The sequence below is a fragment of the Phlebotomus papatasi genome, chromosome 1 (assembly GCF_024763615.1).
Source record: "Phlebotomus papatasi isolate M1 chromosome 1, Ppap_2.1, whole genome shotgun sequence".
In the NCBI taxonomy this organism is placed as follows: Eukaryota; Metazoa; Arthropoda; class Insecta; order Diptera; family Psychodidae; genus Phlebotomus; species Phlebotomus papatasi.
The window spans coordinates 8,656,987-8,669,940 of NC_077222.1; the positions used below are offsets into that span (position 1 = coordinate 8,656,987).

The following is a 12,954-nucleotide window of genomic DNA, read 5'->3' on the forward strand; positions in this document are numbered from 1 at the left end:
CAAAGTATGTATGATGAAGGGATCAAGCAGTAAATGGCCCAAGCCATTTCCGATCCTTGATGCTTTTTAGCTATATGCTCCTTCGACTCAACTTCCAACTCTTCATTCACACATCAAACGTTGCTTAGTCAAAACGTCAAAGAGTAAATGTTGAAGAAAGGAACATTTTGACCTTATCTCAAATTAGTCTTCCATTCATCGGGACAAAGTGTTTTGCAAAGTTTAAAGTGGGATTTTATTTTTGTATTTTAAATACAATATTTGTGGAGGTTAATCAAAGTGTCTCAACAATTGGGATTTTTAGTGGGAATTAAATGCAAAATGCAATCGCCAAATACATCACCGGACTTGATGGATCCTCGTTATAGCCATTTGAGGATTCAAGCCTCATCAAGTAAGTTGGGAATTTATAATTTTGGGAATTATTAAAAAAATTGAAAAGTAAATGGAATAAACCCTAAATAGGGGGAAATGGGGCACCTTTGAAATTGTGATCTTTCACCTATTTTTAAATAAAATTGAGCCTTTTCGTGATATAATTTAGCTGTACAAACAGATTGAGAAGCTAAATTACATTATGATATGGATTAATTCCACTTTAAAATAGGAGAAAAATCCCAATTTCAAAGGTACTCCACTTTAAAAGGTGCCCACTTCATCCTAGGGGGAAGTGGGGCACCTTTGAAATTGTGATCTTTCACCTATTTTTAAATAAAATTGAGTCTTATCGTGATATAATTTAGCTTCTCAATCTCTTTGTGCAGTCAAATTATATCGCGATATTGCACAATTATATTTAAAAATAAGTAAAAAATCCCAATTTCAAAGGTATCCCACTTTCAAAGGTGTCCCACTTCCCCCTATATATTTTTTCGATTTTCGATATTTTATAAATCAGAATTAGCCATAACTTATGATTTTAATCATTCTATTATATTTTCTAAAACTGAAAGAGGGATCAAATGTTGTGCTTCAGTTTAAAATATCTTATATTCCACAATCAGTTATTAAGAAATGTTTGCTGATATTGTTAAAATTCATAGTTTAAATATTCTTTAAAAAATAAATAAGATAAAGAAATTATTCACACGAATGGGGTAAAATTAGACATTGAATAAAAGCTTCAGTAAACTAAAAAAAAATCAGCAATTTAACTTTACAGACACAAAAAAAGGTTAAAAAATTATTAACTCGTCAAAATATTCGTTAAGTAGATCTTTTCTTGAAAAGAATAAAAAAAATTATTCGTAAAAATGGAATAACATACTAAATCCAGCAAAATTTTAATTGAATATGGAACTGTTTTTTGAACTCTTTATTTATTCGTTATATTCAGGTTTTATTCGATTCCGCATATTATTTTTTTTTTAAGGAATAGAAGGAATACTTCCAAAGAATGTTTCTTTAAGAAAATCAGAAATAAAACAAATGAAAAGTAAAGACTATTATTCCAATATTTTTTCAATATTCTTTAACTAAAACATTATTTTTCATATTTTTGAAACTTTTTAATATCAAATTTTATTTTATATTTAGGAATATTCTCTTTATTCTGATAATTCCCAATGGATATTTTTCACAATGCAGTTAAACAAAAAAAGTTCAAAAAGGATTTCAGTTTAATATTCAAAAATATGAAAAGGTGTTTTGGAATATGTTTAACTCCATTGTGAAAAATATCCATTGGGAATTATCAGAATAAATAGAATATTCGTAAGAATAAAATAAAATTAAATATTAAAAAAATTGAAAAATATGAAAAATAATGTTTTAGTTAAAGAATATTGAAAAAATATTGCAATAATAGTCTTTACAACTTTTCATTTGTTTTATTTCTGATTTTCTTAAAGAAATACTCCTTGGAAGTATTCCTTAAAAAAGAAAAACATTCGGAATCGAATAAAATCATGCTATAACGAATAAATAAAAATCGAAAATGGCATTTTACACTTGATTGATAATTTCAGTAATAGTTTATATCGTTTATATAGTTTATGATATACTACAGGTCAACCATTCATTGAAAGAAACTATCAAAACTACTAAGTCATTAAACTATTTAAAAATTTATTATGCTTCTTTATCCTTAAACAAGGGATTAAAACTAACGTAATAGCCTTTTCTCTACAACCTTTGAGGGTTATCTTACTGGGCTGATAGTTTCTCAATGAAATGGAACAAATAGTTTTTGAATGAACTAAACTAACACATTTCTCGTAGTCCAATAATTTTAGGCAAATGAGAAATTATAGTTTCGGCAAACATACCCGTCGGGGGGTCTTTCTTCCCAAATAATCTTAACACAGGATTAAGTAATAAAACTACAAATACAAATTAGGGTATGTAGGTCAGGTCGAAACGATAATAACTAAATTTTCTACCTAAAATGTAAATTGCTACTGGGGATTAAATGAGTTCCTTCCAAGTGCCAATTTCTTCACCAAAATCCTCAAACTTTTACTGAATGAATTTGATCTTTCCCTTTTTGCTACTATTGAAATAGTGAAAGAAACTTCCTCTGGCAAGTTGATAAATAAAAACCAAATCACTTATGATTTTGGAAAAATAACTAAAATGTCAATTTTGCTGAGAAGAAAAAATAATAAATAAAGTATAAATGCAAAAAGAATTGAATGAAAAGGCAAAAGAAATGCAAACATTTCCGGTGTATTGTTGATGAAATCACTCCTCAATCCCTGAAAGAAACCAAAGCTGCTCTTTTAGCTCCTTGGACGAATAATGGTGGATGTAATAAGAGATCCTTTTGTGAGAATAATACACTCCTCACAGCCCGTCTTAATTGACTTTCAGGTCGAATTCTGTATGACACTCCGTGCAAAGTCTGCAGAGATCACAGTTCTGGTAAGCACTACGGGATTTATGCATGCGACGGCTGTGCTGGCTTCTTCAAGAGGTCCATCCGACGCAACAGACAGTATTCCTGCAAGTCACGGTCGGAAGGACAATGTGTAGTGGACAAAACTCACCGGAATCAGTGCCGGGCATGTCGTCTTAGGAAGTGTTTCGAGGTCGGGATGAACAGGGATGCTGTCCAACACGAACGAGGTCCTCGGAATTCAACCCTGAGGAAGCAAATGTCCCTCTTGATCAATAGGGACCATCCCATAATGACGGATCTACAAACTATGAGGAGGGAATTGATCATGTCCCAGGCTATGCCGATGTCACTGGCACCTCCACCAGCCCCAATTGTCTTGGATCTCTCAGTGCCTCGATCCTCCCTACTCTCCTCCACCGTCAACTTCATGCCAATGGTTACACCAAGACCCCTTCCACCAACACCTCCCCTGATGGCCGCAGAAGCCATCCGGGAATCCGCAGCCCAGCTCCTCTTCCGCAATGTCGAGTGGCTCAAAAATCTCCGTGTCTTCACAGATCTCCCTCTGAACGATCAACTCTTCCTCCTAGAAGAATCCTGGCGAGAATTCTTCATCCTAGCCACAGCTCAATATCTCATGCCCCTAAACTTCTCCCAACTCCTCTATGCATACGAGATCATGAACAACAATCGGGAAAATCGAGAGCCGACGGCAACTCTCATGCAAGAAGTGGACAATTTTCAGAAAATCCTCCACAGAATCACCCAACTCCGCATCGACGAGAACGAATACTACTTCCTTCGTGCAATTGTCCTGTTCAAAACCAATTCCGACGCGGATTCCGACTCATCCAGCACCACGGATGATGGGGGCCATACCTGCCGATCCCTACAGGAGCCCGAACGCGTGAGAAGCCTCCATGAGGATTCCAAAGCTAAACTAAGTGCCTATGTGAACACCGTATATCCCATCCAAGTGCAGAGATGCAAAGAATTGCTGCTGATTTTGCCGGATTTGGGATCAGTGTCAAATTACACAATAGAGGAGATTTTCTTCAGGCAAAATATTGGATATGTTTCCATTGCCAAACTCACAGCAAATATGTACAGTCAACGAAAGGCTCATCATTTTGAGTATCCTCCACCACTCTCCAAGTAGCCTTCCTGTGATACGCCCCCCCGTTTTAGTGTATAACCCAAATTGCCTTAAATAACTTTAAAAATTATTGCAAAAAATATGGATTTAGTTATTGAAATTGAATACAGTTTTAAAATTATTTAGAAAATGTACGAATATTTTATGATATAGTAAATAAAATATTTTTTAAAATGAAAAATATGATGCATTGGTTGTAAATGTTGAATTTTTTTCTTCTTCTTAATTCTGCTTTTGAAATTTTAAATCGCAAATTTTGTTTCTTTTAAGGGAGAGGGGGGCTATTTCAAAGTCTACTACAATGTTAAAAAAATCCATTTAGAAAATGTTAGAGCAAATACACAGTGGTTGCCAACATAATAATAACACCTCTGCAAAAACCATTATTTCTTCTTTTATATTTTTTTAATTCCAATTTTTTCTAACAATTTTGATGTAGAAATGTTCAAATAATTACCTTACGTCGAATACATATTGTTTTGGCCGCAAGAGGTCTCTATTTTTCACAGAAAATGTCAATAGTGAAATTCTGTTTTAACAACGTAATAGGACCACTTTCATTAAAAAAAAAAATGAATATGACCTATAAATCGAATAGGGTAAAGTGGTACAAGTTGGACACTACTTTTTTTCTTGAAATTTAGTTACTTCATTTTTATTTGTATAATTTTAATGCTTTAGTTTTATAATTTGGTTCCTTGTGCTTAAAAAAAATTAGTACTGTATTTATCAAGAAAAAATCCCTGTCCAACTTGTACCGGCGAATTGTCCATTTTGTAACACTATGTCCAACTTGTATCACTTTACCCTAAGCGGAACAAAATCTATATTTAGAAACTATAAATGACAATTTTCCTATTTTATTGTCCGAATTGAATTTCAGTATTTATATATTCTACGCAATATAGTGACCTCTAGCGGAAAAAAACTACTTTTATTTTACGATGTTAATAATTTGAAGATTTGTACATCAAAGTTGTGGCAACAAATTGGGAAAAGATACAAAAATTAAAACAAAAATAAGCTTTACAAAGTGGTCCTATTATTTTGGCCACCATTGTAGATTTGAAAAAATGAGGAATAATAAAGAATAATAAGTCCGTAGGGATAGAATGAAAATATTTTCGTTTAAGTTAAATTCGATTTTGTTTATCAAGAGACTGCCGATTAAAGTCGATATAGCGTTTTCAACGATTATCTGACTTTTTAGTCCATCTAAAATGAAGTTTTTAGAAAGTTTTTCAAAATTAGATAATAATTTCAGATAATTATTAGTTCGTTTTTTGAGTAAAATCGCTAAGCTGTGAGGTGATTTTTTGGGTAAAACTCCGTGGAATCATGAGTTCTGTAAGTCAAGTGATAGGTTCACTTGTATTTTGAATTGATCAATCGTGAGGCTTTGTAGAAAATAAATAAAAAAAATATCATTTTTTAACGCATTTTCAAAGCTATTCAAACTATTTTCGGATAAAATAATACATCATTCTATTTTTGTCAACGTAGGGAATCGGTTACTTTTCTGTAGGGGGATTCTATAACAACATGACAATGTCATAAGACAAATTTTTGTGAGAAATTCAGCATCAGGACAACATTAAAGGCCAGAGGTCGTTGATCAGCCATTGCAGGGAACTACAAAAAGCTCTTAGTAATTGATAGGAATCGCATTTACGGGTAGTTTTCCTTAATCAACTTCATAAAAAATTAAGTTTGTCATATGACATTGTCATACTTTTACAGAATTCTCTTGCTGAATCATTCACAATGGTTGGAGAATTCCTGATCTTGCGAATATGGCGTCTAAAAGATCAATTCATACTCAATATCGTGCAATTTTGCTTCATTTTTGGTGTTTCGGTTTTGCTCCAAAGAAGGCGAATACGGCAGCCATCGCACGAAGATCTTCTTCATATCTAAAATACCAAGTATAAATAGGACGTTTAACAAAATGGCATATATCATCTTTGTGATCTTGACATTGAATATTTTTTATAGTGGCACCATGTTTATGTCATGCTACGTACATTGAATGACCGGTTAGACCACTACAAGCCCCAAACTACTTCAAGGTGCATTTAAATATAAATAAATTTTCAGATTGTAATTGATCGGTAATGTAAAAAATTAAGGATCGATCATGCCTAATCACGGAATTAATTTCTTGGATTAGAATATGTTTTTCTTTATTTTTTTATTTTTAACTTTTTTACGTTTATTTATACGACGTATTTCAGCCATATATCTTTAGGAAAATAATGATGAATTGCTATAACCCAATTTCTATAACATTTTCCTAAAAACCCATAAAACCGTGATAAACCGTCTTAAAATATTGTTGTCGATGCCTTTTCTTATTCAGAATTCAAGTAATTTCTTATGTAATTTTTTTCTCTACAATTTGTTATCATAAATTGAGAAATGTGTAGTTCGCTGGCAGCCAAAATCCCGAAATTCCGGAAGCTAAAATCCTAAATGGTCAAAATCCTGAAAGGGACTAAACAATTGGAATGTGTGGATTATCAAAAATACAGAGAATTTTCCTTCGGAATTTTGGTTTTGGGAAAATTTGGGATTTTGGTTTTTCGTATTTTCAATTTCGTGGCATTTTGGCCGAGACCCGTATAGTTGATTCAGAAAAAATGGAATGTGTATGAAATAAGAGCGAACAATTTAGTATAGGGGAAAGTGCCCTACCTTCGGCCGATTCAAGTTTCGAACAATTCAATTTTTTTATGTTCCCTATAGATTTCACCAATGAGCCCAAACATAGAAGTAGATTTTGATTCTCCAATAGTGTCTTGGATAAAAGGTAAATGGAACTCTATTTGCACAAAAAGTTGTTGATGTTCGAAGAATTCAAATTCAATTTCGAATTTTCATACTAAATTTTAGAACAAAGTCGGGAAAATTTATCAAATATCACACTAAAAAGCTGGCACAAGAGTTACTCAGTGATTATGGTGTGATTAAATACTGGGGCAAGAACAGTAAATGTCGTTGTTCTGTTTTTTTCCTCACAACAATGCGAAGACCGTCACACTTTGATACTTGAGCACTTCGAAATTCGAACAGGATGTACCTCAGCCACCTTGCGGAATTATCAAGAAGTAAGGAAGTCTCTTTTTTGGATCTTAAAATAAATTTTCGAATTTTTCAAGATCTACTTCTGTACGGAAAGAATAGCTCTTTTCTGGAAATTTGAGGCATTGTGGACTGGCTATTAAAATATAATATTATAATGGTCCAAATTCATTTAAAGCATATTGAAAAAAATCAATTGTTCGAAGCTTGAATCGTTGAAAGGTAGCGCGCTTTCCCCTGCTGTTCCCTATTACGATGATGGCAAGAGTTTGTGAAAAAATTAGTGGTTATCCTTATTCGTCCTAGTTCTATAAATTTCATCTTAATCCTTCTATTTCCTCACATCACATCTAATCTCCTTAATAATAAAGCTTTAATTATCTTGAATACGATTTTTTTAAATCTTTTTGCAATAATTTGAGGAAAACGGTGAAGAGCATTGATGGTTAATGTGATTCTGCCCTTAGTCTAAAACCTACTGGTTTATGTATTGGATTTCATTCCTTGAACTTCAGTCCAGTGTTTTTGATAAATCCGCAAATGGAAGATAAAGCTGCCGACTATTCAAGCCTAGTAGCTGCTTTGTCTCAAGGAGCGCATTGGGTAGTTCAATCCTCAAACAAAGAGCAACAGTGAGAAGGCAGAAGGAGTCTCAGGAAGAAAGATCCTGAAATTCCTGAATTCGCCTCTGAATTGACTATGTGATTCTTAGTTGCCTTTTCTCTATCCTCTCCTCGCCATCCTGCATTGAAAGCCCATGGAAGAAGAAGTGTTCAGTGAACCAGGTAAAAGTCTCTGGCATGACGGTGTCTTATTCCAGGTGCGGTACATTTTGTAGTTGCGAATAGGTTTTTTTTTCGTCTTTGTGTATAAATAATCCTCATCATTTCGGCTATTTAGCATTGTTGTGTTCAATAGGCAACTGACAAATTGCAGTATACACGACAAGGATTTTTCATCATCACCGCAAATACATATGAAACTGTTGACAACAACTCTATAGGGGAAATGGGAGAATAATAGAGTCTTTTCCTTTATTTCGGTGGTAAAGTTATTGAGTCAGAAATACTTTATTAATTTTGGATTTGTCACTCAAAATTCCATGTATTTGTAAAATGTGAATGAATTGAAATACCTCTAGGAAAGTTTTTTTTTTTGGAAATGTCTCAGGATTTTCTATTAAAACGATTTAAAATAAATTGATATAGAAACTTGATTTCAATCACTATCCTTCCTCACCATTTCTCACAGTATCTCTACAGAGTCGAAGTAAGAAATAATCTCATGCGGGTCTTAAGTATTTCTTAAGAAGTTTGTGATAAATATTGAAACCACATCTCAATCATCCTTCATGAACTACTCCAGGAATAACTCATCAATGGTTTGGTATCTTGCAATAAAACTACTGCGGGACAATATGAATGAACTTGGATCTCAAGTGTGTCACATTTTCTCACCTTTTAGACAGCAGGACGTCTGTTCGGTTAATTGAAAAGTTTTTGGTGCAATTCAGATGTGGTTCAAGAAATTGAATGACCTACAAGAGCCATTGAGAGCCAATGAAGAAATTTCTCATCATTTCTTCTGATCAATAGGGTACAGTAACCGCTTTTCCACTATTTTGTGTATTTTTAATTTTTTTCTTTTAAATTGTAAAAGTCATACTATATAAGAAGAGTTTTGCGGTACTGGTCTCATAAGGCCGTCAACTGGGTTGACGACATGTGTCGAATAAGGTATACGCTCATACGGGCTCAAGACTTAAGGCTTAGCCATATCGCTCAAATCTTCTAATGTCTTAACAGTCAAGATTTTTTGGAAAATTTTGATTCAGGATGGGCAAATGATCCATTAGATTCTGAAAATCCAATAAAATAGTTTGTTATTTAGAATTTTGGCACCTTGAACCGGACTAACCTCTGAGCTGAACCTCTGGTCTGGTTTTCATTTCCAGGGAAAAGTTATTAAAAAACCATTTGAATATATCAAAAGGTATTGTTTCTGGGGTTCCGATCAAAATCCCGAATTCTTAAAAGTGTTATAGCTACTTCCACGATTGCAGCCGCGATTGCTGGAGCCAAAGAGAAATTTTTGAATCTTGGGAAATTATTCTACATATTATCCTCCATATAATTTCATCCCTTTCACGATATTGAACATTCGGAATTTTGGTTTTCGGGACTTTTAATTTCGGGATTTTGACTTTTGGGATTTTGGCTCTTTCGGGATTTTGGCGTTCGGAATTTGGAATACTCGGGATTTTGGCATTCGCGATTTGGAACATTCGGGATTTTGGGTTTCGGAATTTTGGCTTTGGGATTTTGGCCCTTTCGGGATTTTGACGTTCGGGATTTTGGCCTTTTCAGGATTTTGGCGTTCGTAATTTCTAATATTCCGGATTTTGGCATTCGGAATTTGGAACATTCGGTATTTTGGCTTTCGGAATTTTGGCTTTCGAAATTTTTGCTTTTGGGATTTTGGCCTTTTCAGGATTTTGGCGTTCGTAATTTGTAATATTCTGGATTTTGGCATTCGCGATTTCGAACATTCAGGATTTTGGCTTTCGGAATTTTGACCCTTTTGGGATTTTGACGTTCGGGATTTGGAATATTCGGGATTTTGGCTTTCGGAATTTTGGCTTTCGGGATTTTGGCTTTCGGGATTTTGGCCCTTTCGGGATTTTGGCGTTCGGAATTTGGAATATTCGGGTTTTTGGCATTCGGGATTTGTAACACTTTGGATTTTGGGTTTCGGGATTTTGTTTTTCGGGATTTTGGGTTTCGGGATTTTGGCCTTTTCAGGATTTTAGCGTTCGTAATTTGTAATATTCTGGATTTTGGCATTCGCGATTTGGAACTTTCGGGATTTTCGCGTTCGGAATTTGGAATATTTGGGATTTTATCATTCGAGATTTGGAACATTCGTGATTTTGGCTTTCGGAATTTTGGCCCTTTTGGGATTTTGACGTTCGGGATTTGGAATATTTGGGATTCTGGGTTTCAGGATTTTGGCCATTTCGGGATTTTAGCCTTCGGGATTTTGGATTTCGGAATTTTTGCTCCCTCCGCTGTTTCTGAATATTCATTAAAAATTCACCATTCACTTTTCTTAAAGTTGCGAAAAGTGGTTAATACCCCATGAAGTAATGAGTGTAGAAAAATTGATCAGAATTTTCTCACATAAAATTTTTTCACTAGAAAATGCTGTCAACCCCTTCCTTAAACAATTTTTGCAGCCGTCGCATATTAATACAAAATAATAAAAATACAATAAAAAGGATCAATTGAGAATGTTTCACATTTCGATAGACCTCTTCTTGGTTTAGCTACATTTGAGTGGGTATTCTAAGTTGAATTTGCAACATTTTCAAGTGTCTGAGGACTTTTATTGTTTTTGTGCACAGCACATGTTTGTGCTGTAATAGCAGTATAATCAACCCCTCAGGAACATAAAAAGATCTGTGCGAAAAATAAACTAAAGGCGAAAACTCCAACATTATACATAAGTTGCTATTTGCATTACATCTTAAAGCTAAGGATTAAAGCTTGTGTAACAAATTAGAAAAAAATCAGGAAATGCAGAGAGATAGAGAGATATAAGTTTGATTTAGTTCGAGTACTAAATACACTTCAATTGACAAGAACCTCGAGGCGTTAAACATTTCCGATGTGAAATGACATAAATTACTCTTCAACATCCTCAAATTAATCTGTCGGGCAAACATTTCTCTTGGAAATATCACAGGATCGTTCAATCCCAATACCTCACCCCACAAATAAGGACAATTGGGTCGCAACACTCTCAAATGTACTGAGAAGTGGGCACTTCAGATTTTATTGCGTCACAAAGCATGAGATTTTCCTGGTTATACTCGCATATTTAGTGGATTAGGACCACACTTGCATATGGTCGGTCGGAAGGCGCAAACGATTTCAATCTAAATGGAACGGTGTTTGAGGGGTGGTTGGTGGTTTTAGCAGAAAATGCTGTTCAATGTAAAAAAGAAACTATGTTGCCATGCTCTAAAGCCACATTGCGTTTTCCAATAGCATAAAAAATATGCAACTAATTTGTTGTTAATAAATTTTAAAAGAAATATCAAGCGTGGTAATTATTTAGCACAGACATGTACTAAATATTTTCATTAAAAAAATAAATATTTGCTATATACAGTGAGTGTCAATAGTTTGTTGCCTAATGGATGTTTGAGAAATCAAGTGAAAAAAATGATAGAAAAAAATACTTTTCCAAATTTTTCTTTTTGCAGATGAGTTCCTTGTAATCCGTAGATATTATTTATAGTTTTCAAAAAAAATAATTAATTTTATTTCATATCAAAAATAATTGTTTTCCAAAAGTTGGTCATTTTTGAAAAATCAAAAGTTTGTTGCCTCATTAAAAAAACTAATTCAAAATGGTGAAAACGTGCAACCAACTTTATGTAAACCGGTTACATTTTGAGCTTATGTCATTTGATAGGCAAATGGTGGATTTGTACATTTTTAAGGCTGTCAATGTTAAATATATATGTGTAAGAGTGATGATAAATAACAAGAAATAATCAGTTTTTTGATAATTCATAATTTAGGTTATAATGGCAAATTACAAAAAGTTGAAAGGTGGGATATTGTCCAGAGATACTGCTGGAAGGAATCGGCGTCGCTTAATTGCCAAATTTTATGGAAATTCATGAAAAGTTATACATAAAATGGTCAAATATTATAGTTATGAAGCACGAGTACATCTGAAAAACGCTACTGGTAGACCCAGGGTTTCGACTCAGAAAGTCGATAACCGCATTCTAGGTATCTCTGATAGTAACCCCATGATGTTTGCTTCAAAAATTCAGAGTCGGCTGGTTACAGAAGGCATACAGGCTTCAAAACCAACCGCAATTTAATGAAAGTGGTAAGAATAATTACTTGGTTTGCAGGTTTCCATTGGTAAACAAAACCAATTTGGTTGAAAAGTTTGTAAATTCACTTGGAGCATGCTAAAAACGTAAAAATACAACCTCTTACGCAGTTTGGTTTTGCTTACCAATGAAATCTTGCGAGCCAAGTACCTATTCTTATATTTTCTTTCATTTTGAGTTTGATTTTCGAAGCATTTGAAGCCTGTATGCCTTCTGTAACCAGTCGACTTTGAATTTTTGAAGCAAACATCATGGGGTTACTATCAGAGATACCTAGAATGCGGTTATCGGCTTTCTGAGTCGAAACCCTGGGTCTACCAGTAGCGTTTTTCAGATGTACTCGTGCTTCATAACTATAATATTTGTCCATTTTATGTATAACTTTTCATGAATTTCCATAAAATTTGGCAATTAAGCGACGCCGATTACTTCCAGCAGTATCTCTGGACAATATCCCACCTTTCAACTTTTTGTAATTTGCCATTATAACCTAAATTATGAATTATCAAAAAAATGATTATTTCTTGTTATTTATCATCACTCTTACACATATATATTTAACATTGACAGCCTTAAAAATGTACAAATCCACCATTTGCCTATCAAATGACATAAACTCAAAATGTAACCGGTTTACATAAAGTTGGTTGCACGTTTTCACCATTTTGAATTAGTTTTTTTAATGAGGCAACAAACTTTTGATTTTTCAAAAATGACCAACTTTTGGAAAACAATTATTTTTGATATGAAATAAAATTAATTATTTTTTTTGAAAACTATAAACAATATCTACGGATTACAAGGAACTCATCTACAAAAAGAAAAATTTGGAAAAGTATTTTTTTCTATCATTTTTTTCACTTGATTTCTCAAACATCCATTAGGCAACAAACTATTGACACTCACTGTATGTTTTGATATTTTTAAGGTTTGTTTATTTAGAGAAAAAGAAAATGGGCTTGA

General features: G+C 33.6%; 1 protein-coding gene across 1 annotated transcript; it reads left to right on the top strand.

Annotated features, from left to right (window-relative positions):
- Positions 1-321: 321 nt before the first annotated feature.
- LOC129799048 (protein tailless) lies at positions 322-3,998 on the top strand. The gene is made up of 2 exons (XM_055842644.1): positions 322-394; positions 2,812-3,998. Exons 1-2 carry the CDS (start codon positions 322-324, stop codon positions 3,996-3,998), a joined length of 1,260 nt encoding a protein of 419 aa, XP_055698619.1.
- Positions 3,999-12,954: the final 8,956 nt, after the last annotated feature.